At 40.1% G+C, this 25,162-nt stretch overlaps 1 protein-coding gene across 1 annotated transcript in view; it reads left to right on the top strand.

Moving 5' to 3' along the window:
* CPVL (carboxypeptidase, vitellogenic-like) overlaps positions 1-25,162 on the top strand; it is a gene marked incomplete at its 5' end in the record, with an annotated part of 61,988 nt that overhangs the window by 21,822 nt on the left and 15,004 nt on the right. Inside the window, one exon of the mRNA XM_008587729.1 lies at positions 15,138-15,320. Coding sequence (XP_008585951.1) covers positions 15,138-15,320 — 183 coding nt within the window. The remainder of the gene's footprint in view (positions 1-15,137; positions 15,321-25,162) is intronic.

Below are 25,162 nucleotides of genomic sequence, written 5' to 3'. Positions count from 1 at the left end.
AAAAAAAAAAAAAATGTTATAGTTAGTTAAGGTTAATTCATTACTTACTGAAGGAAGAAAAATATTTTTTATAAACTTAGTGTAGTGTTAGGTGTGCAGTGTTTATAAAATCTGCAGTAGTGTAGAGTAGTGTCCTCAGCCTTCACATCACTTACCACTCACTCACTGACTCACGCAGAACAACCTTCAGTCCTGCAAGCTCCATTCATGGTCAGTACCCTATACAGGTGCACCATTTTTATCTTTATACTGTAATTTTACTCTACCTTTTCTATGTTTAGATATGTTCAGATACACACTTATTTTTTAAATTTATTTTTGGCAACAAAACAAGTCTTAATATGTTTTAAAAAGCTAAGATCATAGAAGATATGTTCTCTGACCATGATGACAGAAGGAATTTAGAAAATTCCCAAATGTATGGAAATTAAATAGTAAACAGTGGGTAAACAGAAAAATCACAGGGAAATTAGAAAGTACTTTGAGATAAAAAAATCAATGCCCAACATATCAAAATGTATAGGATGCAGGACTCATGCAGTGCTTAGAGGAAACTTTATACTTGCAAACACCTATATTAAAAATAAGACAAAATCTCAAATTAGTAATGTAAACTTCTACCTTAAGAAAATCAAAAAAGGGGCCGGCCCGGTGGCGCACTGAAGAGTGCGCCGCTTGGGAGTGCAGCGGCGCTCCCGCCGAGGGTTCGGATCCCATGTGGAGACCCGTTCCCGCTCACTGGCTGAGCGCAGTGCGGGCGCAACACCGAAGGTTGCGATCCTGTTGCCGGTCCCCGGTACAGGCGCGACACTGAGGGTTGCGATCCCGTTACCGGTCAGTAAAAAAAAAAAAAAAAGACAAAAAAAAAAAGGAAAAAAAAAAGAAAATCAAAAAAGAAGAGCAAACTAAACCAAAAGAAAATATAAGTAGGAAATAATAAAGACTACAACAGAAATGTATGATATAGGGAATTAAAAAACAATAGAGAAAATCAACAAAACCAAAACTTGATTCTTTAAAAAGATCAACAAAGTTTGCAAACCTTTATCTAGGTTGATGGAGAAAAAAAGAGAAGACTGAAATCACTAAAATCAGAAATAAAGTAGAGGCATTATTACATAGTCGTTGTGGTTTTTTGTGGTGGAAGATTTAGTTTCTTTCTCTTTTTCTTTTGCATTTTTGTTCTACCAGTGGGTTTTGTTCTTTCTTGTATATTCATGGTAGTGATTATTGTTTTTTGGATTCCAGGTGCAGGACTTCCTTGAGGATTTCTTGTACATCTGGTTGTGTGGTGATAAACTCCTGCAATTTTTGTCTGGAAAATACATTATTTTCTCCTCCTTTCTGAAGGATAACCTTACTGGGTATAGTATTCTTGGCTGGAAATTTTTTTCTTTTAGTATTTTGGATACGTCATTGCATTTTCTTCTAGCCTGTAGAGTTTCTGTTGAAAAGTCTATTAGTCTGATAGTGGCTCCCTTATAGGTGACATGATGCTTTTCTCTTGCTGTTTTTAAAATTCTCTCTTTGTCATTGAGCTTTGCCATTTTACTATAATGTGTCTTAGGATCTTTTCTGGGTTGAATCTTCTTGAAGATATTTGAGTCTTCTGGATCTGAAGGTCCATGTCTCTCCCTATACCTGCGACGTTTTCTGTTATTATTTCGCTGAATAGGTTTTCCCTGACTTTGCCTTTCTCTTCCCCTTCTGAAGCCCCGTAATTCAGATGTTGTGAGCTTAAGGTTGTCTGCTAGCTCTCTTAGATTGTCTTCCTTTTTAAAAATTTATTTTTTCCTTTTTTTTTTTTTTTTTAGTCTAGCTGGGTTATTTCGAAAAAACTATCTTCAAGATCAGAAATTCTTGTTCTAGCCTGCTGTTTAAGCTCTTGGTTGTGTTTTCTATTTTGTTGAGTGAATCTTTCAGTTCCATGAGTTCTGCTACATTCTTTTGTAAGGTATTTATCTCTTTGTAAATTTCCTCCTTCACATCCTGGATTTTTTTTTTCTCATTTCATTATGCTGTCTAACTCAGTGTTCTTGTATCTCAGTGAGTTTCCTTAATATTGCTTGAAATTCCTTTTCAGTCATTTCAAGGTTTCCTGCTCTGTAGGGTATAGTATTTGATAATTACTGTATCTTTTTGGTGGTGTCAAATTTTCTTGGGTTTTCACATGTCTTATATCTCTACATTTGGTGTCTGGTCATCTAGTAGAGCAGTTGCTTCTGTTACTGTGGAGTGGGCTTTGAGGAGAGAGACTTCCTCTTTTTCTGGTCTCCACTGGTGACTCTCCTTGTGTCAGTTCAGTCAAGTGTTTGGTGAGCTGCCTGCATGGTGGCTGTGGCTATTGTTATGGCATCAAGCCACTTTTGCAGCAGCAGTGGCTGTGGCAGTGGCTGTGGTGGTGGCTGTGGCAGTGGCTGTGGTGGACAACCTATGCAGAAGTAGTGTTTTTGGTGTGTTCTCTTGCCTGCGTCCAGGCAGGTGTTGCTGCCCTTGGCTCCTGCCTAGGGCCCTGGGCATGCTCTCTTACACAAATACTTATCGTTGTGTTATAATTGTCTACAGTACTCAGTACAGCAACATTCTGTACAGGTTTGTAGCCTAGAATCATAGGCTATACCATATAGCCTAAGTGTGTAATGGGCTATACCATCTAGATTTGTGTATGTACACTCTATGATGTTCACACAACAAAATTGCCTAATGATGCATTTCTCAGACCATATCCCCTTTGTTAAGCAAAATATAACTGTACATTGTTTTGAGATAGATATATCTATTTTAAAACTTTTTCAAAAGCAAAGAAATTCTAATCCTAAACTCCAAGCTAGTGGTATCTCTATGAGGGAAACAGAGGGTTGGAACAGGGGAGAAATACATTGGGTAGATTCAATAGCATTGGTAACATACTGGTTCTTAAAGTGGATGGTGCTTTGGGGGTGTCTGTTTATTATTATGCTTCCTTACTTACAGATGTGTTACAATATATTCTTTGGCTTATAGCAAATATACATAATGACATTTTAATGGTGCAAGCTATTATTAATGCTCTGCAGAGATTCAATTGACCATGTTGTGAGCATTAGGACTGCTTAGTATGGTGATGCCTTTAAAGTCTCTCAGCATCTCCTACAAAGAAGTATGAGGCATCATGGTGGAGGCAAAGATACTGATCTACTCTCACAAAGAATCCCATCAGTTTTCCCCAGTGACAGAAAATGACTGCATAATTCAAAATAGCATGTAGCTAAAGTAATTTTTTCTACCTGGCTCTATATCCCCATTTCCTTGCAAATTATATTCTGTTACAGCTCCCTGATGGCAGTGTTGAAGTGCATTCAGTGTCGGAAGTCAAGCTTCTTAGAACTTAAAATTCCCCTTTTACCTTCTAATCTGTAAAATTATATCTGTCTCATAGACGATAAGCATTGTAAGGGCAGCTGTCTTACCTGTATTGTTTACCACTCTGTGCCTGGCACAGTGCCTGGCATATAGTAGACACCCCATAACCTTTAATACATGAAAGAGGAATTGTCATGGGAACAAAGGGAATGATAAAAACCTTGACAGTAAATAGGTGTTGCTTAATACATTTTACTCCCTGTAATTTTCCGTTTTCCTACCATTCTGAAACTACTTTCAATACATGAAAGAGGAATTGTCATGGGAACAAAGGGAATGATAAAAACCTTGACAGTAAATAGATGTTGCTTAATACATTTTACTCCCTGTAATTTTCCGTTTTCTTACCATTCTGAAACTACTTTCGCCATAGCTGTGGTTCTCAGGCCTTGCTTTGCATTAAAAGCACCTTAGGGTGCTTTACAAATACCTAATCATGACCTTCTCCACCAAAAACTCTGATTTAGTTGCCTAGTACAGCTAGTGTAGCTACTAGCACATAGGAGTAAATTTGGAAGGAAGGAAGGAAGGAAGGAAGGGAGTGATGAAGGAAGAAAAGGATGGAATGACAGGAAGAAGACAGATGGCTTGTTCATTGATATCATAAGCTGTCTTTAAAATAAACATATTCTATTATAATAAGTGCAAATAATCCACCACCTTAATTACCATTGATTATATTAGGTATATTATGTTCATTCCTCTTTTTAGCAGCATTTTTAAAAAGTACAAATACACTCTCATATATTGATTGTAAGATGTATCCTGATTTTAAAAATAATACAATGTGGTGGTGGGTGGATGGAGCATCTATGGATTCTAGGAACCAGCCCACACTCCATAAGAACTATTGGCTTTGAAAATTCTGCTCTTTGTAGAGATCCCCTCGTAGCTTAGTCCTCTGTGATAAAGGACTTACATTGTTCTTGTTTTCTCTGAAGATTCTGAAAATGTTTTCCACCTCCTTTTCTCTGCCTGGTTATAGTTCTTGCCTTCCTAAAAACTATATGGGCTATATTTTCAAGGATGATGTGTACACGAGTGTGTGTGTGTGTGTGTGTGTGTGTTTCCTGTTCGAAACCATTATTTTGACAAACAGGAGCTACAGCTCTATAGAAAGAGGCCATTTGGATCCAAAGCAACACATTGCCCGTGGACTTTAGGTCACTCCTGTTGCTAAGTTTTCTGGAAGTCCACCACAGTTTTAGGAGGTGCCATCTCCAAATGCCAATTCTTACCCCCACGTGCTTATGCTTTTAAAGGTTAATTTGCCCTGGGGTAGGGCTCAATATGCTGTGTTTAAAAGTTCATCTAGTCAGGAAATTGTAAATGTAAAGTTACATTTCCCTGTCACTTATCATTTACGGCTCATTAAATTTCACCTAATTGCATCTTCAGAACTGAGGATTTTAATGTGTCTCAGCTTCACTACCAGACTGAAATCTTAACACCCAAGTCATTAGAGTTTTATTTACTTATTCTAGACTATTGAAAGATCTTCATTTAGGAATGGATAGTTTCTGATTAATGGATGTGACTTAGAAGTTTGAAAGGTAAATATTTCTAGTAAATCTAACTCATTTTAACACTCATTCTAATTGTTTTTGGCATTTTCCTTAATAACATCTTGATGGCAAAATGTCAATTTAACCGTGGCCAGGAAACTAGATTTGATAAATGTATAGCATACCAAGAAAAACTTAACAGTTAAATGAGCCTAATTCTTCAACCGTTAGTCGAACTGTAAGCTTCCATCGAACCATGGTGGAAAAAGTCTGACTTTGTTGATTGTGAGCTAGTGCAGTCACTTTTCCTCCAAGCCCTTTGAAGACAATGAAGGAAATTCCAGTACTATTCCATGAGAAATTCCCAGTGAAGCACGATTGCAGAGAAGGACGCTAATCCTGGGACATTTGTTTTACGTAATTATAGCCCCTAGATAAGCAATTGCCACATTACAGGCAAATAAAAATAGTATACACTCAAAAATCAATTTATACTGCAGAGCTCCTTGTGAACTCATTTTCCCTGTTTTGGTTATAATCCAAGTGCACGCATAGCATTACTTCTGGGTTTTTGTTGTTGTTGTTGTTGTTTTGTTTTGTTTTGTTTTTAAGCATTTCAGTGAGGAAAGGCAAAAGATAATACCCATAAACTATGAAATAGAATTTGATTTCACCCAAACTTGCCATGCTTTGGACACCTTTTCTTGTTCTTTCTTTTAATTTATGTTGGATGGTTCACGTAAGAACCAGCGTGTATTTTTATTTTCTCTTACTATTTCATTAAGCCATTTGAGAATATATTCTGCCCCATGCATGGATTTGTTTCAAGTTGCTTTGCTTGGTGAGCACCGTCATCATTTTGAAAGGGCCTTATTTTGTTGTTGTTTGAGAATACCTCATGCTCAAAACATTAGAAAGTACACTTGTGATTTATGGATACAGGAAAAGTAGAATTCAATCTGTGTCACTCAAGTATGGCAGGGTCAGGGTGGTTCAGAGAGAAAGATAATAGGTGACAATACTGTTTGCTATGCAGGTTCCAGGGATCTAGAAATCAATAAGCTAAGAAGTGCAATGTTTAAATCCAGTTGCTATGAAATCCAACCGCTATGAAAGACAAGCAATCACATCAGCTGACTTTACTTTGAAAAGATAAATGGGGAAAGGGTGGGGGGAGTGTTCCTTTCTGGATGCAGTTAGTAGTATCTGTTGTGCAATAAATGTCACCACACTGTGATAGCTACTCAATCTTTATTCCTCGTGCCATGGTATAAGAGGAGGAGATGCAAAAAGATGATACAAGTGTTTGAAAAGACAAGACCACTGGGAATCAGTGGTCTCCAAAGCAGTGTGTGCCCCCCACTATCCACTGCGGTGTTGGAGGATACAGTAAAACTTTAATTTTTTATTTTAAAAAAGAAAATAAGAAAATAAGCTCTACTAGAATGGAAAGCCAGTGCCTTTCTTTTTATTTTTGTTTTTCCAGGGAGCGCTGCCGCGCTTCCCAAGCAGCGCACTAGCGCAGTGCGCCACCGGGCCGGCCCAAGACTAATGCCTTTTGCAGATTGTTTAGCATTTCTCCTGCGATAAACCTGCCCTGCTCTCTGCTGGCACTTGGGATAACTTTAGCTGGGAAGGGCATTAGTGGCAGGGGTCAGAGCGTTCTTGTTTTTTCCCCCCTCACAATCCATGGTGAATCCATTCAATTCCTAGCAGTGCTATTTTGAACTTGAGTGGTGGTGATAATGACAGGGAGCAGGGAGCTAGCAGGGGAGCTGGTGTCAGGGGGATTTTCCCATAGCTCCTGTCTACTCCACAGTGACACTGCTGCTGCTCTTCCGCATGGACATATTTTACAATTTCCTTAATCCAGCTTCATGAACTGCAAACTGTTCCTGTACGAGTGGCTGTCCTTGGAAATCACTTTTCTGTCAGTTGGCAACTGTTGACAAAGTGACCAATATTCTTTCTAGAATGTACCAAACCCAAGTATACCAATTCTGTCCAGTAGAAATAAGATTCAAGCCAGATAGGCAGTTTTAAATTTTCTAGAAGGCACATGAAAAATATAAAAGCAGCAGGTGAAATCAATTTTAATAATATCTTGTTCTTAATTCTTTCTATATAAAATGTTGTCACATCAACTTGCAATCAATACTAAGAACTTATTGAGATATTTTACATTCTTTTCTTTGTACTAAATCTTCAAAATCCTGTGTGTATCTTAGACTTATAGCACATCTCAATTTGGACTAACCACATTTCAAGTTAGGACAAAACTATAGACTTAATTACCTATAAATTAAACCATTTTTTCCATGCTCTGCAGGGCTGTTTCTTGTTGGTGGGATTGTGTGCAAATGTATAATTGTTAATTAAATACATTTAATGATGTGTAAAGAGAAAGAAATTGGGTCCTTGACCCACCTGTAGGTAGGGTAATAACATTGGCAAGCACCTTGCAGTCTTTGGAGAAGACATTTGGTGTGACCTTGAAGCTGACCTCCTGACCACCAGGGAAGACATTCCTCTTCTGGAGCAATTTGTCTTGGGGAGGAGGCAGGCCTGTTGCTGGGACACTTTCAGTTGATGAAAGTCTAGTTACTGATGATGGTTGGAGGAGATTCTTGAGTGGTGAGAGGATCAGAAAAGGGCTATGAGAACAGACCCTGAAATAAGCAGAGTAAAGGACCCCCTAGAGTGGGCCCCCAGGACTTTTGTATTCAAACTAGAGGGAAGATATGCTGGGTCATTATTAAAAGTCATCTTAAGTGTGCTGTTCTAGGTAGTTGAACACTCTTTCAGAGATCCCTGGGGTGGAGTGATGGCTTTCTGGATCCTCTTCAGGTTGGCTTTGCTTCTTGTTCCCCTCTAAAAGCAACTAAATTATTTAGAGTTAAGTTGCAAGAAAGCAGGGATGGGTCTTTTTAGCTGAAAGACATTATTTGTGTAGTGGCTGGACACTCACACTTGTTGCTCCACGTTCATTTTTCCTTCTTGGCAAAGCCAGCTGGCAGGGGAATGGCAGGCACATGGGGGTGTTTATTCTAACTTTACTTTCTCTCTTTCCTTCTTTTATTCCCCTAAACTTGGAAGCAAAATATATCCCTTTTTTTTTTCCTTTTTGTCTTTTTTTCGTGACCAGCAACGGATCGCAACCCTCAGTGTTGCGCCTGTACCGGACCGGGACCGGCAACGGGATCGCAACCCTCGGTGTTGCGCCCGCACCTCGCTCAGCCAGTGAGCGGCCGGTCTGTATGTGGGATCCGAACCCTCGGTGGGAGCACCGCCGCGCTCCCAAGCGGCGCAAGTGCACCACCGGGCCGGCCCAAAATATATTCCTTTTAAAGAACAACTTATTTGCAGAAGTGACTACTGTTTCATTCAGTAGTTGTAATATTTTTCTACTACAGTCTTCTCCAAGCAGACCCTGGGGACTCGGGCTCCTAAGCATTACATCTCTAAGTCTCTGTAAAGTCACCAGGAAGAACTAGAGCCAAAAGTGCAAGCAATGGGCAACCGGGGCCGAGGCCAAGGCATTGTCCAAGGAAGGGTAACAACTCTGCCCTCAGTCGGGAACATTTCTTAAACGTTGTTATGCGCCTGAGCTGAATCAAAGTTTTCTTTTGCAGTTGAGCTTTTGGGAAACCCTTGGGAATTATTGTTTGTCAAGCTGAATATTAGTGAAATTAATACTCTTCTGTTCAAGGGAAAGGAACTGGTGAGCCTTGCTAATTGCTTCAGGCAGAAAGAACTCCCAGTTACATTAGAGTTTGTAATAGAAGACTGATAAGTAAAGCAGCCAGAAGAGGAAGTGTGGAGGGCTGCTTTGTAGGAGTTTCATTGATTTAGCATCTGTAGGGAAAGTTTCTTTAAAAAAAAAATTTTTTTTTGATTAGTGAACAGGAGAACATTCAAAACTGAGACAGATAGAGGCCAACTGGGAATGCTGCGCAGCCTGGAATAGCTTAGGCTGCTGTTCAATCATTTCCCCAAACAGGAAACCACAAAATGTTAGAGATTAAGGTCACTAGATCATTGGGAAAAGAGCATAACTTTGTCTGCAAAGTATTATGATGTATTGTAAATGGGCCAAGATATAAGCATAAATCTTTCGTCTAAAAATGCAACAACAAAAATCCAGCCTCCTCACAAAAGTACAATTTGCTTTCCTGTTATACCGAGAGACCAAAACCTCCTGTGGTGTTTCTGGAATTTTCCTAATAAGTAGAGAAGTAACTGTATAATAAAGAGAAAAGCATTGTGTTTTCTGTGGGTAATATGTGTGTTTTGTTTTTGTTTTTAACAACAACAAAAGACAGGTAAAGTTTAGATCAGTAAGTGGACCTCATGTGTTTTATTTTCAGAATTCTGCTTTTATTCTGTGACAATGAAAATATACCAAAATGCATGTTTATGCATACTTCTGCCTCACATCCTTCTTCCAAGTTGTACAGGCATCTTAAGAGCACAGATCTCGTTTTTCACCTTTGCTTGTCATGTGGCACCCCTTACTTAAGGTAAAAATCTGAGTTTGGAGGGTGTGAAATCTTTCTAAATGAGTCTATAGGTATTCTCTCCTGCAGGTATCTTTGGCTAAAACCATTGGATGCTTTATATCTGCCTTGAAAATATTTACTCTTCAAGAGACATATGCTGTGGAAAATAAGGGATAATCATCATCTGACTCTATTCATTAGGTCTTAATTAGGGAGAGATTTTCTTGCTGAGAGAGTTGAATCCATGAATAAATTGCTGATTTATGTGCATCCAGAACCTGAAAAGTTTATGATTTGAGCTGTTAACATGACTAGCTTTTTGGAAATGTTTAAGTGTAACTGACTTTTTTTTGGCCCTTCTTCTAAGGAAAACTTAGAGAATGAAAGAGTAAACTTGCCTGTCCTCTTCTGATTATTCACTGTTTTGAAAAGTTTAAAAAAAAAAAAAAATCTGAAGTGTTATGAGGACAAGGGTCACTTCTCTTCATATCTGTTCCTTGGTTCTTAGTCCTCAGGCTCTCCATAAATATTTGTCTGTGAGTAAGTATAGATTTTCATATGAACCAATGGAGAAAACAAACAAAACACAGTATGTACATAAGGGAGCAGGCACCCTTTTCCCCAACTCAGACAGAGGCCACTTCCTTCCGGTTGAGATGGAAGTGACACTCAGCTGCCTGCAGGTCAAGGAGGAAATGAACTAAATGAGTGGTGTTGGACAGAGATCTATTGATTTTTCTTTTCTACCCATGACAGAGACATGGATACAGAGAAATATTTTTTTTCTAAGAAAAACAGTAGTACAAGCATTGTATAAATGACAACTCTGGCTACCAGAAGCATGAAAGGAATTGATTGGAAGACGTGATAGGTCACAGAATTCACAGGAAACTTGAAGAACTGAGGTGAGAAAAGATAGGGACCAGAGAGAATTCTGGGAATCTAGGTAGCAAAACTAATAGACAGACTCATCAGGGAACCCTGTGTCCCTCTGCCGAGGATTCAGATTTTAGGGAAAGAGCATGTGAGTGCCCTAACTTGGGTCACAGGCTCATTTTTTGCACATAAGAGGTGCACTGTGATTGACAGCTCCCACCAGGGCTATATCCATTGAGGGCATGAGTGGCCCAAAGGACAGTTACCAGGAAAAGGAAGAGTAGACGTGAGTGAGCAGATGGTCACAGCATTACACAAAACCTTACAGAGCAGAATCCATACCCAGCCATTGTCAATAGGTCGTATGGGTGTCAGGCACTGTGCGAGGGCTGCAGATGTAGCAGCATTCAGAGTCCCCTTCAAGCAGCCGATACTCTTCCACAGCTGCTTAAATCAAGGCCACTCCCTGCAGCAGAAGCAAGGCATATGTCGCCAGCTGTGAGTAATGTCCTTGCATATATCCTTGTCCATACAGCCAAAGAGAAATGACTGAGCGTTGTCACCAGAGCTGGACAACAAACCAAGATTGTTTCTGAACTGGAGATAGGAGCCATGTCTCATCCTCAACCAGCTCCCAGTGTCCAGAGGGTTTTGGTAGTGCTAAACATTTAGCTGAGGGGTGTCAATAAATGCTAGCTCCTTTCTTAAGGACTTCTAAGTAGAAGTTTGGAAATCCAAGATCTAGGACTCACTGTGGCATCTCACAGTATCACAGTTTCCTTAGTAAAGTGGAGATAGGCAGTGTAGTGCTTCTCCTTCGACCTTGTGAAGCAGTACAAGAATAAATCCATATGTTCATGAAAGCACTTTGAAAAATTAAATAAATAAATAAACCAAAAAAAAACCCTGTAATAAAAATGCTTCTCTCATCTCTTCCTTCTGACAATAAAAAAGGATGTTTGTAATCTAAATCACCTAATGCCATCTCTCATTAAATGCTTAAATTCTGGAATGAATTTTTAAAGATTGTCTGTGAACTAAAGGTCGGCTAGTTGTCATGAAAAATTGAAAGCTGGCTGTATTTGAATTATCATGAGTTCTTCCCCCACAAACACCTATCTTTTGCCAAATGGAGGTGCCCAACCTTTTCGTGTTATTGTTTGTATTGCTATTTTTTCATTATAAAATCATTGTTAACCACGTTTATCAAAAAACTAGAAAATAGTCCAGCCAAAACAAATCAACCATACCTCAGTTACCTTAATTGCCTGTATTTTGATATATGCTTTCCCCAAGTTTGAAGACTATTTTTTAAAGGTAGCAGTAATAGAGCACAACAATAGAATCACAGTTTTTCATTAATTTTTTTCACATGATAAGCATTTTTTCATGTCATTGCATAAACACCAGTTTCAGTGAGCTAACCAGCCTGCCCTCTAAGGAGTAAGAGAAAAAAAAGTCTCAAAAAGGAGTGCCTTCGCTCCTTAACTGAGGCCTCGCAGCTGACCAGAAAGGAAAGTGGGGAGACTGGGTGCTCAGGGCGCTGCCTGCTACATCGCTGGAAACCAGTTCCTACCAGCCCTGTCCTTGCTCCTTGTTTGTTCGGATCACTGCTGACAAGGGAAGCATGGCTAAAAGCTGTATTCATTTGTCTCCCCGCTTCTGTCTTCAGACCTTGTTGCTTAAAATCCCAGCAAGCCTCAGGTGCAGGTTCGCCCCAGACTGTCTCAGTTTGGGCACTGAAAGCTCTACATCCTAGGGAACCCCTCAATCCAGGGCAAACTGGGACAGTTGATCATACTGCCAGTGGAGGAGTAGGCGAATGTGTGCACAGCCTTCAAGACTGGCCAACCTGTTGGGGCATAGGTACTGCCCTGGAAGTTCTGTGTCAGGATGTGGGTAGCTGATATGTGCCGTTAAGACCACTTCTGTGCTACGCCTGCCTGGCTTCTCAGACTCACAGTCACTGGGACCTCACCCACTCATCCAGCCTGGAGGCACTTGACTGGGATATTCTTATGGGGGCTGACCAGAGTAAATGTGACATTTAGGTAAAAATAAAAGCTCTGAAATTCTTATATTTAATGCTGATGCTGACCGCTTTAAATGCCAGCTCTGAAATCCCTTCACTTGATCATTAATCTGATTTCTTTTCTTGTTGCATTTGATTTATGTGTCCTTTTGAAGTTAAAAACGTTTTCCTTGCTTTGCAAAAGAAAGATTTTCATATGCCCCAAATTCAGGCCTTCTGTACATTGCTTGTGCAAAATTATGCAGTTCAGTTCTTCACTGCCTTGTTCCAGAGCTGGTGTTCTTGTTTATGATGAGTCTTGAATAACAAAGGAAACAACTCAGGGTATGGGCCTCATTTCAATTCAGTTCAACAAACATGCATTCTAATGCTGTACATATAAACCTGTTTTTTTTTTTTTTTCCTTTTTGTCTTTTTTCGTGTCCGGCAACGGATCACAACCCTCAGTGTCGCGCCCGTACCGGACCAGGACCGGTAACGGGAGCGCAACCCGCGGTGTCACGCTACCGGGCCGGCCCACATATAAACCTGTTTTTTTTTTTTTTCCTTTTTGTCTTTTTTCGTGTCCGGCAACGGATCACAACCCTCAGTGTCGCGCCCGTACCGGACCAGGACCGGCAACGGGATCGCAACCCTCGGTGTCACGCTACCGGGCCGGCCCACATATAAACCTGTTTTTGCTGTAACCTGTGGAGTTTCTTATTGCCCCTTAAGGATGAAAAAAATTCACATTGATTTCAAAATACAGCAATGATAGTCAGTAAAGGTAGCTGCAAGATATTCTTATGGGAGATGACACAAGCTGGCAGTGGAGAGGGAAAATGAATATATATACTTGTGTGTTTGCTAATTAATAAGCATATTTTCATTGAATTCTAGAAGAGGGATTATTTTGTACATGATGATCTTTGTTAAACAGCCATCATCAGGCCTTTCTCGAATGGTGAGGTAGTTAGCCTTGTTTGATGGTACTGATCATACATAATTGTTTCCATACTGTTGGCCAGAACAGCTGTAGGAGGTTTTGCATAGGCCATAAGTACTCAAGGTCTTTGAGGTAATTTCTTTGTGTAAACAATTCAAATATTTTATTGTTGTAGTGAAGTTGATTTTTTAAAGAGGCTTTACATCTGTCAGGATTTTTGCCTCGGGTTCTGCCTGGGAGAGTGGGGGTGATGATGGTGATGGGGACATGAAAGGCCCAGTGCTCCTGCAGCGGAGGCCCTGGGCTCTTTCATCTTAGACTGCATCCCATCTCACTGCTGCTTGAGGATTTGGAGTGTGTTAATAGTCCTGGGCTTTTTAATTACATTTAAACCTTTTAAGAAGCCTGCACTATGAAGGCAGAGACGGAAACATATGCATTGAAACATTTTATATCCAATTTGAGGATTCAACCAAAGGTCTCCACTTGGGCCAAATCAGAGGCTCCAGATAGATCAAAGGTAGCATGGAGTTGAGGAAAACCTCTTAGCTGGGGGTAGAGTGGCAATACTTTATAATCAATATCATGTTAGTTGCATAAAAAATAGTAAGAAGGACAAAAATCAAAGGAGAAAATTACTCAGATTTCCACTATCTAAATTAATCAACTGCATTAATTTTTTTCAGACTTTCACTCCATGTATGTGAATGTGTATACTTATTTTATACAGTCGTAGTTGTGATATATCTCATATTTGACTTTCAGCTTTTATGCTTAACATGTGGTAAGCATTCTCCACATGGTGTCATGGTTCAGTCAAACATTTTAAATGGCTTTACAATATTCCATAGAATTCCTGTGCCACTGTGTATTTAACTACTCACCAGTTATAGGACTTTTAGATTGTGTTCAAGTTTTGTTAGTTATAGTAAGACTCAGTGAATACAGTTATATAATTTTTTTTCATAGAGTACGTTCTACAAATTGGGATTATTGGGACAAAGAACTCAACATTTTTAAGTCTTTAGGCACATTATGATTATTGCTTTCCTAAAGAGTATTACCATGTTATACTATGCCCAGCAGTTTTACAACCTTACCAGCACTGGATATTATCTGAATTTTTTTTCATACAAACTGAAAATTGTTTTGAGAGGAAAGAGAATAGTTGCCTCAGCATTATTTCTCCTATGATAATCATCAGTCTGGCAAAAAAAAAAATGTATTCTAGAAAGAAAGGACATTCTTCAATGTTGACAAGTGGCTGTCATAGTTAAGAAGAGGAAATCTGGGAAGTGGCATGGCAGGCAGAGTTGCCTCCAATAAGTAACAAAGTTGAGGCACCTGCATCTGTCTGTCTGCCTCAAAAAATTATAGTTGCCACTGAAATCAATGTAGGAGGGAACAGCAATATGGATTAGCAACCCCCGAGAGACAGCCCCGCTTCCCAGCTATGGCACTGCCTAAAATTGAAGTTAATGAAATGCAGACTTTATGAAAATCCTAGGGTGTAGTATTCCTTAGTTCCACTAAAATGTAACCACAATCTTCCTTCTTAGCATAGCCATACATCCAAGGAAAGCCTATATATATCATTGGGTAATACATCACAAATGTTTTTGTAACCAAGGTCTTTATGTAGATTACTATGAAGAATCAAACTTGGAAGAATTCAATAGTTGAGACAGGCTTGAGTTTACTTTAGATTGTTGGAGTGTACGGTTAACTGGTATGAAAACCCCTCTAATCTGCAGAGCTGGCCTCTTTGAGCATTACCTGTATAGCAGAAAAGCTCATGTTTCCTTTTCTCTTTTGCTGGCTTACTGCCTATACCTGGATAGATTCGCTACCTTCACCTTCTGAATCCTGCATTTGCTGATGGCTTTATTTCACTCCAGGTTCTGATCTACAATGGCCAACTGGACATCATCGTCGCAGCTCCCCTGACAGAGCACTCCTTGATGGCCATGGACTGGAAAGGATCCCAGGAATACAGGAAGGCGAAAAGAAAAGTTTGGAAGATCTTTAAATCTGATGATGAAGTGGCTGGTTATGTACGGCAAGTGGGTAACTTCCATCAGGTATGAAAACGGTTGGGGGCTGCAGGATGTGGGAGTGGGCTAATGGGATGGAAAATAAAGCGTGAATCCCAGTAAGACATGGTTGACCTTAAGAAAAGTCATACAACAGCCAACATGTGTCGTCTGGGCCCCTGCTTTCCACAGAGAAGAGTGATCTGAGTTCACATGAAAGTACATAGGACTTAATGTAAAACCAGACAAAAGTTTAGGCATTGTTTGAGAGATAAAGAGACAATTAGAAAGACAAAAACTCAGTCCAAAGAGGCAAATCTTTAATGAGAGAATTACAGTCTATTTGTGGAGGAAAAATAAAAAGGACAGCTTGACAAATTACAAGAGGAAGGATCAACATAATCCCTTCTGGAAAATGGTGTGATCACATTTTTATATTACAAGTGGAGCCCCGGGACAAAATCTCTGTAGCCGATACCCCTAGTGCAAGCTCCACTTCAGAGGTCAGACATTAATTCCTGTAATTTTCCTTGCTTGGATTGTCCTTTTCAGGTTTTGGAATCAGGGTTATGCTGACCTAATAGAATGAGTTGAGAAGTGTCTCCTCTCTTTCTAGTGTCTGAAATAACTCTCTCAAAGTGTTCGAATTCATTGTTGAAGCCATCTGGGCCTGGAGGTTTCTTTGAGGGAAGATTTTAAATTACAGATTCAATTTCTATAATAAATATGGGATTAATCACCTTTTCTATTTCCTTTTATGTCAGTTTTCTTAGGTTGTAATTTTTTCAGGAATTTCTTTCATCTAAAACTTCAAATTCATTGACATAAAGTTGCTTTTGTAACATCATCTTACTATAATTTAATGTCTCTTAAGATCTGTGGTAGTATTAGTAATTTGTACCTCTCTTGCCTGAGGTTTAACAATTTTATTATTCTTTTCAAAGACCCAATTTTTGTCTTTGTTGATTTTCTCTATTGTATTTTTGTTTTCCATTGTATTAATTTGTGCTTTAAACCTTATTTAAATATCCTTTTTTTCTCTACTTTTTTCCTGCTTGTCCTATCAGTTAACAAGAGAGGTCTGTTAAAATCTCTCACTATAATTGAAGATTTTTCTAGTTCTCCTTTTACATATATTTTTACTTTATTCTTTTTGTGTTGTTACTGGCATAATTGTAGAAATGCTATATGTCCTGGTACTAAATCTTGTATTCTTATGAATTACCCTTTTTAAAATCTCTAGTAATGCTCTTGCCTTAAAGTCTACTTTGCTGATAGTAGTATACCCATATACCTATGCCAACTTTCTTTTGATTAGTATTTGCATGGCCTATTTTTCTTCAACGTTTACTTTCAATCTTTCTGTATCCTTATTTTTAAGATTTGTCTCTTTTAAGCAATATTTAGTAGGATTCTCTTTTTTATAGACCCTGACAATATTTTTTATTGGATAATCCATTTATATTTAATGTAATTACTGATGTATTTGTGTTTAAATCTACTATGAGTATTTTACTATGTTTTCTCTGTCCCACTTGTTCTATATTCCCTTTTTTTCTTCTTTATTGCACTCTTCTGTGTTACTCGTGTTCTATATCATTTTTTCCCATGTAAAGCTTGTTAGCTATACATTCTTTTAATCTTGTTTAGTGATTTGTAGGGTTTGAATGTTTGTCCCCTCCAAACTCATGTTGAAACTTAATTTACAGTGTAACTGTATTAAGAGGGTGGGGAATTTGACTATTTAAAAGGTGGGGCCTTTAAGAGGTGATTGGATCATGAGGGCTATGCTCTCATGAATTGTTTAACCCATTCATGGAATGGATGAATGGGTTATCATGGGAGCAGACTGGTGGCATTATAAGAAGATGGAGAGAGCACATGAACATGCTCTGGCCCTCTCATCATGTGACATCCTGTGCACCTCAGGACTCTGAAGTCCTCACCAGGAAAAAGGCCCTCACCAGGTGCACTTCCCAGCCTCCAAAATTGTAAGAAATAAATTTCATTTCTTTGTAAATTATCCAGTTTCAGATATTCTGTTTTAAGCAACAGAAAACAGAGACTATATTAGAAAGCACAATATAAATTCTAGACTTAGTTGATCCTAATATAAATTAGAATTTTACCACTTTCCAGACAAATGCACAAACCTTAGAGCACTGTATCTTCCTTACCAACCCTCCTGCCTTTTGTGTTATCATCTAAAAAACAAAGCATTTCTATATATAATTTAAATACCAGAAGATGTTATTTATAGCATTTTATATAGCCAACAGTCTCTTAGAGTTACCCATATATTTACGCTTTCAGTAGCCCTTCAGTCTTTCTTGCATTTCTATGCTTCTGACTGGGATTATTTTCCTTAGCCTAGAGAAACTCTTTAGTATTTATTTTAGTAAAGTCATGTTGACAAAAAAGTATTTGTTTTTGTTTGTCCAAAAATGTCTTTATGTTGCCTTTAATTGGGAAGGACATTTTCCATGAAATGGAATTTTAGCTTGGCAGTTATTTTCTTTCAGCACATTGAAGATGTTACTGTACCATTGTCTGACCTGCACCATTTCTGATGAGAAGTCAGCTGTTACTTTTATCAGTGTTCCTTTAAAGGTGATTGTTTTTAGTGTTTGATTCCTCCCCCCCCCCGTTTTTTTTTTTTTTTCCTCCCCCCCCCCCCCCCCCCCGACTGCTTTTAAGATTTTCTTTTCAGTTTTCCAAAAATTTTGGACTTATAGGTGTGATTTTTATAATTTATATATTTATCCTTCTTGGGTTTCTTGAGCTTTTTGAAACTGTGGTGCTGTAGATTGGATCCCCCCCAACCTCACTGAGGCTTAAATCCCACAGTAACTGTTGAGGGTGGGAAATCCTATTATGGTAACTGAAAGGTGGGGCCTTGAAGAGGTGATTAGATTGCAGGACAGTGCCTTAGTGAAGGATTAATAATGGTGGTCAGGGGCATGATTCTGAGGGCTTTAAAAGGAGAGTGCAGGAGGGACTATCCCTCTCTTTCCTCCACCATTTCACATTGTGATACCCTGCTGTCACTGTCAACACCACTAAGACCCTCACCAGATGTGTTCCCTGGACTTTGGACTTCCAGCCTCTGAAACTGTAAGCAATAAATTACATTCTTTATAAGTTACCCAGTTCCAGGTATTTTTTTTAATAAGCAACATAAATGGACTAATACATATGCCTTGATGTCTTTTGTCACATGTGGAAAGTTTTCAGTCATTATCTCTTCACACATTGCCTGTGCTCCACTCTCTCTCTCCTCTCCTTCTAAGACTCTGCTTACATGAATGTTAAACCTTTTTATTTTATCTCTTATATCTTTATTTTCATCCATTTTTCTCTTCATGCTTCACTTTTGATATTTTCTACTGATCTTTCTTCTAGTTCTCTGTTCTTCTCTCCTGCTATTTCTAATTTGCTGTTTAACCCATTTACTCATTTTTTTAAAAAATTTCAATTATAGTGAAACAAGTCAGGCACAGAAAGAGAAATATTACATGTTCTCACTTACCTGTGGGAGCTAAAAATAAATAAATAAATACACAAATAACCTGGGCGGGGGAAGACACAACAATTACAATTCCTTGAAGTTGACAGGACAAGAGAACAGAAAGGAGGTTGTTGGGAGGGAGGGGGCTCAGAGAGGAGGGAGGGAGGTTTTGGTAATGGGCCACAATAATCAACCACATTGTATATTGACAAAATAAAATTAAATTTAAAAAAAAATTCAATTATACCTACGGACTAAATTTTGTCCTCCCCAAATGGATATGTTGAAGCTCTGTCCCCACTGTGACTATAAAGGGAGATAGGTCCTATAACGTGATAATTCATATTTAATGAGGTCATAAGGGTAGGGTCCTGATTCAATGCCATCTGTCTGAAAGCCAAGAAGCAAGCACTCACCAGAAACCAAACTGGCCAGAACCTTGATCTTGGTCATCCCAGCCTCCAGACCTGGGAGACATAAATTCCTGTTGCTTAAGCCCCCCGGTCTATGGTATCCTCATAGGACTGTTGAGAGGATTCGAATGAGCTAATAAGCTTACAGCAGTGCCTGACTCAGTAAATGTTGCTATTTTTATCTTTATTATGATTACCCTGGATTGCTTACAAGAATATATACAACAAAAGGAAAATTATAAATAGTCAAAGTCAAGATGTAGGAAAATATTTAATTGAAAATCAACCCATAGGGGAAAGCTGAAATATTAATATTCAGGCCATTAAGGTCAAACATGTGTGTTGAGCTGCAGAGAGCGATGGACACATTGCGTCTCCCTGTCCACTGCACTGCCTTGTAATGTGAATCCCACCAGGCACTAACTCCTCAAGATCCTTTCCCGGCTGCCTCCACCACCTGTTATTTTATGTCCCCCGGACCAGTCTGCTGACATGCTCCAGTGCCTGGCATTGCACATGCATCCTGCTTGGCTCTTCGCATAAAACATCCAGCTTGGGAGCCCAGATCGCTGCTTCAGGGCAGCATGTGCCACAGAGGTGGGAAGAGGACTTGGCTGCCAGTCAGAAACTGGTGGCAAATATCACACTAAGCCCGCCGACTCTTCTTGTGAACACAAAACACATTTAGGGATGAAATGGTGCTCCTCCGGCTGCCAAAAACCGGGTAACAAAAGAAGCAAGGCCCACATATGTTTGAGATAGGGAGTGTTTTACCACGCAGCAAGGGATCTGCATTTTATGTAGGTGATTTCAAAATCCTTCCCCCTTAGTGCCTCAGTGCTGGATTAGGGTAGTGCCTGGAGATGAGGGGAACGGAGGAGGGTAAGAGCTCTGTGTGGACAAAGACATTCTCTGTGAGGCTTGGATCTGGGAATACTGTCCAAATGTCAAGCATCTGATAATGGAGAAAACCAACCTTAGCCACAAACTTGCTTTTCAGCATTAGACACACAACACAGAAGCATGTGTATGTGTCTGCCAAAAAAGAAACCCCACTCTCTGCCAAACACCACAGCTCTTAATTTAAAAAATCAAAACCAAAGTAGACGTGTCTCCAGATGGTTACCTAAAATGTTCACATAAGGGGTGCTGGCTCTCCCAGGGGAGCAACAGGGCACTGAGAGAGGGGGTAATTTTCCCCATGTATCACATGGACAATGCCCAGGGAAACCAAATGCAGCTCCAGCCAGCCTTCAGAGATAGGATGAAAATGAACGTTTCTTGTTTCTTCTTGTTGGTTCTGGCCTAGAAGGCAGCGAGTCTTTGGTACAGTATTTCTACCGTTCTAAGAATTGGACATGCATTGTATATAATCTGGGGCAACAGACTTTCTGCACTTCAGTTTGTCGGTTAAATGCAAGGTTTGGACTGAATTATCTCTAAGATATCTTCTAACAAAAATCTGAAGTATCTGTTTTTCATTAATGACCAGAAGGGCTCAGTTAGCAGGCAATGTAGAATAGTATAGTGGCCCTGGACTGAATTATCTCTAAGATATCTTCTAACAAAAATCTGAAGTATCTGTTTTTCATTAATTACCAGAAGGGCTCAGTTAGCAGGCAATGTAGAATAGTATAGTGGCCCTCAGCAAATGTCATAATTCTCTCTACACTTATATATGTGTGTGTGTGTTTATATATCTACCTCTGTCTATATCTACTTGGAGAGAGGAATATACTGTATATAAAATGTAATTCTCAGGCTAATAGATAACCAAGACCATGGGTAGCCCCTGCACCCATCTTGATTCTGAGCCCTACCAGCATTATCTCTGGGTCCCTGAGATCTAATCCTCTTTGTTCTTGGCTGTTGACAACCCTTGTTATCACTGTCAAGGCCACCCTGTTGTTCTTTTTAGGGTCTTTCTTTGCCCTTCTCCAGTATCAAAGTTGCTGTTCATATCTGTGTTGAGATTGTTGCTTCTTTTGAAATGCAGGACATTTTATTCTTACGTCATTGAATCATCCTGTCAGCCTCAAGGAAGTGTTGACCCCACATTTACAAACAAAAAATTTTAATCAGAATAATAGCCACACCGATGAATTTCTTTAAAAACATTTTTCTAGTATAAACTGAAGCTAAATGTCCTGAAGAAAGCAATTAAACCATTTCAATTTTTTCTATTATTATATTATTGAAAATATTCTAATTGGGACTAATTATTCTTCATGTAAACATTGAAAGACAGGTTTGAGTGATTGATGAGTTTTCATTTTTATCAAATTTTACTAGGTGTGGCGTTTGCTATAATGAGTTTTGCATCATTTCCAATAAGTCTAATTTCCCTGATTGTGCTTCAGTCATTGTTATTTTTATTTTATACTTTCCATGTCAATATAAATTTGAGTTTATTCAATATTTGCAGGATGGATTATCTCAGCTAGGGAGCATTTTTATAGCCAGAATGAATTTTAGATCTCATTTTCCAGGTAAGAAACTGAAGCCCAGATGTTAAGTGATTTTCTCAAAGTCTCCTACCCATTTCCTGTCCAAGCAGAGATTGGATTCCAGGTCTCCAGGCGTCCAGCCCAGTATTTTTCTACTTCACAAGCGTACCCATCACTGGGATGATGAAATCGAAGCAGAATACTGGTACAGTTAGAATTGGAGCCTGGATACGTGTCTGCCATAATGGAAGCAGGCCTGAAAAAGAATGTATTTCACATGTACTGTAACTCTGAATCCTGTCCATGGTGACCACCTCCTATTATAGACGAATAGAGTATCAGGTTTTTAAAAAGGCACTAGAGCTTAGTTGGTGGTGAGGCCTGGTTCATCCAGTGTTAAGAAGAATGATGGCTTTATCTGGAAACTTATAATATTAAGAAAAGAACACAGGCTGAAATTGGCCAAAACGAGAGAAAATGGTGGGCAGAGCCAGGGATAAGAGAGTACAGGGCAGGACACAGGGTGAGGGCATAGTCTGGGTTTGAGTCTGGAGCTTAGAGAATGAGCTGAGAGAGAAACCAGAACGGGACCATGGGACCTTGATGGTGGGCTAAAGGGAGTGTGTTCCATTGTTCAAGCAGTACAGAGCCACTCAAGGTTTTTAAACACATTTTCAAAGCTGTTCTTATGGTAGTTTAAAATGGCAGCAATAGAATGAATTCGAAGTGGGGAGACCCTGGAAGTAAGGATTGTGTTAAGAGCTTTATTGGAAGAAGATTCTCCATCTGTTTCACAAGACTACCTTTTTAATGCTTGACTCCGAGCTCCTGAGAAAGGTCGGGGTATATAAGCTTTGGAATGTCCACGCTGGGAGGACCAACTTCCTGTTTGAGAGCTGGTGTTTCTGTGCATTCATACCAGCTTGAAAGCTGAGTATCCACGGAATGAGCACCACATGCTAATGTCCTGGGTCTCTCCTCAGCAGCCCTAGTAGCTACCTGCAGCCCCCTAAAGCACAAGTCCTGCACCAAGACTGACACCTTGACCCCCACCTGCATTTGGTTTATGGAGCCCTCAGGACTATCATCTGCCACACTCTCCTCAGGGGCAGCTCCCAAAATGTCCTGGTTTCCAACAGGAATTAGACCTTCAGCTAGTGGTTACTTCTAGAGAAACCCAAGGAAAGGAGCACACCACCCTCAAAGCTCGGCTGTTGTGGAGAGGCATCATCGATTGGAGGCAGTCTGGTGTAGTGAGAGGAAGGTGGACCGTGGAGTTAGACAGACCTGGTTTGAATTTCATTTTTTGCCACTTACTGGCTATGGGCTGGTTACTGGTTCTGTGAACATTGAGTGAGAACAGCTCCTTCATAGGGGTGTTGGGAAGGTCAAGGGAAACACTGAGGACAGCTACCAGTTATTCAGCATTTGTGAGCCCTTAGGCCATGGCCTGCCACACACTTTTTTATCCACAATTTTATGGAATCCTAGTGGCTACTCTGTAAACTAAGTCATGTTTTTTACTAATTTATAAATGAGGAAATAGGAGCTTCACCTGAGAAACTTAAGACTTCAAATAGTAATAGTACCTGAGATCTGACACCCAAGTCTCAATCTCTCCACCTCACCCCAGGGTCCTTATGAGGGCAGTAGAGCAGGGAGGGGACGGAATACTCTGGTGGGACAGATCCAGGCTGTGCACCTGCCCCCGGGGTGAGTGCGTGGCAGCAGCAAGGGGGGTGGCGTGGTGGTGCTCGGCCGTGTATTCTGTAGCACATCCTGCAACACGTGGAATATTTCATAATAAAGGAAAGAGGAATGCTCACAAGAAGGAGGAAGGCAGACGGAGAGAGCCCAGTTTGCAGACCGAGCAGTAGCAGCCACAGCCTTCTAACTGGGCGTTTCCAACACTAATGTTAACTTTAGTTGGATTCTCTGACTACTCACAACTGAAAAATGGAGGAAAGAATGACCACAGGGCTTTGAATGGAAGGGACAGTGAGGCTAGGATTTGAAGGTTGCCACGGACAATCCACAGAGGGAATGACAGAGAGCTAGTCACCTACCTTTCTTGGATTTCCTGCTGACGATTCAGTTTTTTAGAATTTTAAACAGCTTAAGGAGCATTATGAACTGTTTCTGAAGCAACTAACAGTTCCAGAAAGGTCTTCACAAGTCCTTGGATGCATGGATATGATCACAGGAAGCAAAGAGCAATAGATGTGACTTTTGCGTTTGACTAGTTGAGAGGGGATGAGAAGTTAGGACAGTAACTGTTAAATAGATTTGAGACAATGATCACCAAATACAGTTAATTCCCTGGGAAAATGCTTTGGCTTTGTTGCAGAAATTGTTAAACAGAATCTTCATCTCTCCCCCAGCTCTGTTGCCTGCTACAAAGAGGGATGTCCTGACTCATGGGTTCTTGGTCTCCATCTTCCAGACCTGGAGAAAGATCCTCTGTCCGTCTGTGGGAGTCAGGCTGTGGGCAGAACACCAGAACCTAGCAATTAGGCCACACCCCAGCTCCCAATCAGAGAGCGTCACAGCAGTCACAGGTTGGGTTCTCCAAAAGCAGGCACTGAGGCAAAGATGGGGATGCAAGCTATTTATTAGGGATCAAAACCTGTGGAAGGAAGGGGGCAGAAGAAGAATTGGACCAAAGGAGAAATAAAACTGTGATGCAGGCCAGACAAAGCTGGCAGGGAATGGTCTGGAGGGTATTTTCCATCAGAGTGTCCCATATTGGGCCAAAATAGCCAGGCCTTTGTACACCCACCTCACTCAGTCTCCAAATGCAGGCTGCCCCAGGAAGGGCATCGTCTTGAGAAAGGCAGCTCTCCGCAGCTGAGGAAGACCAGAATGGAGCTGACAGCTGGAGGCTGTCAGCTGACCACGCTCCCTGCAGCTTGGCAGAAAATCCAGCCTTGACGATGGTGCATCTCTGTTTCAACCACAAAGGCCACCCAGATGATGTGCATGCTAGCATTCAGGAATGGGGGGAAGGGGAAACAGCAGGGGCTGGTGGTTTGCCTAAGACCACATGGAAATTGATCTTCCTTTGTTTGCATGATATAAGATTTTGCCTGAACTCTCAGTGTAGTTATGTCTTATATCTGCATTGGAAAGATGGATTGGGCCTTGGTTTTCAACTCATATCTAGATTCCAACATAGGAAGGACAGATCCTTCAGGGAAAAGAATAAAGAATTGTCAGTAAATAGTTCCTTTTTCAGTTATTTATTGTGAAATAATAAATCACTCCAAATCTTAATGGCTTTAAACAACAATTTATTATTTCTCATAATTAAGTGGATTGAATGGGCTCGGCTGGGTGGTTCTGATTCAGATGGGGTAGTCTGAGGTCACACATGCAGCTGCATTCAGCTGGGAGTCTGGCTAAGGCTGGGACCTCCAAGATGATCTCCTCTCCCTCAGTGCTCTTTCCATATGGCCTCTTATCATGTAGTATCCTGGCCTGGACTTCTTCACAACATGGCCATTGGTCTTCCAAACTGGGAAG

The sequence above is a fragment of the Galeopterus variegatus genome, unplaced genomic scaffold, assembly GCF_000696425.1.
Source record: "Galeopterus variegatus unplaced genomic scaffold, G_variegatus-3.0.2 Scaffold4516, whole genome shotgun sequence".
Taxonomy (NCBI): domain Eukaryota; kingdom Metazoa; phylum Chordata; class Mammalia; order Dermoptera; family Cynocephalidae; genus Galeopterus; species Galeopterus variegatus.
Note: the sequence above shows the minus strand (reverse complement) of the source record. Positions and strands in the feature narration are given on the sequence as shown.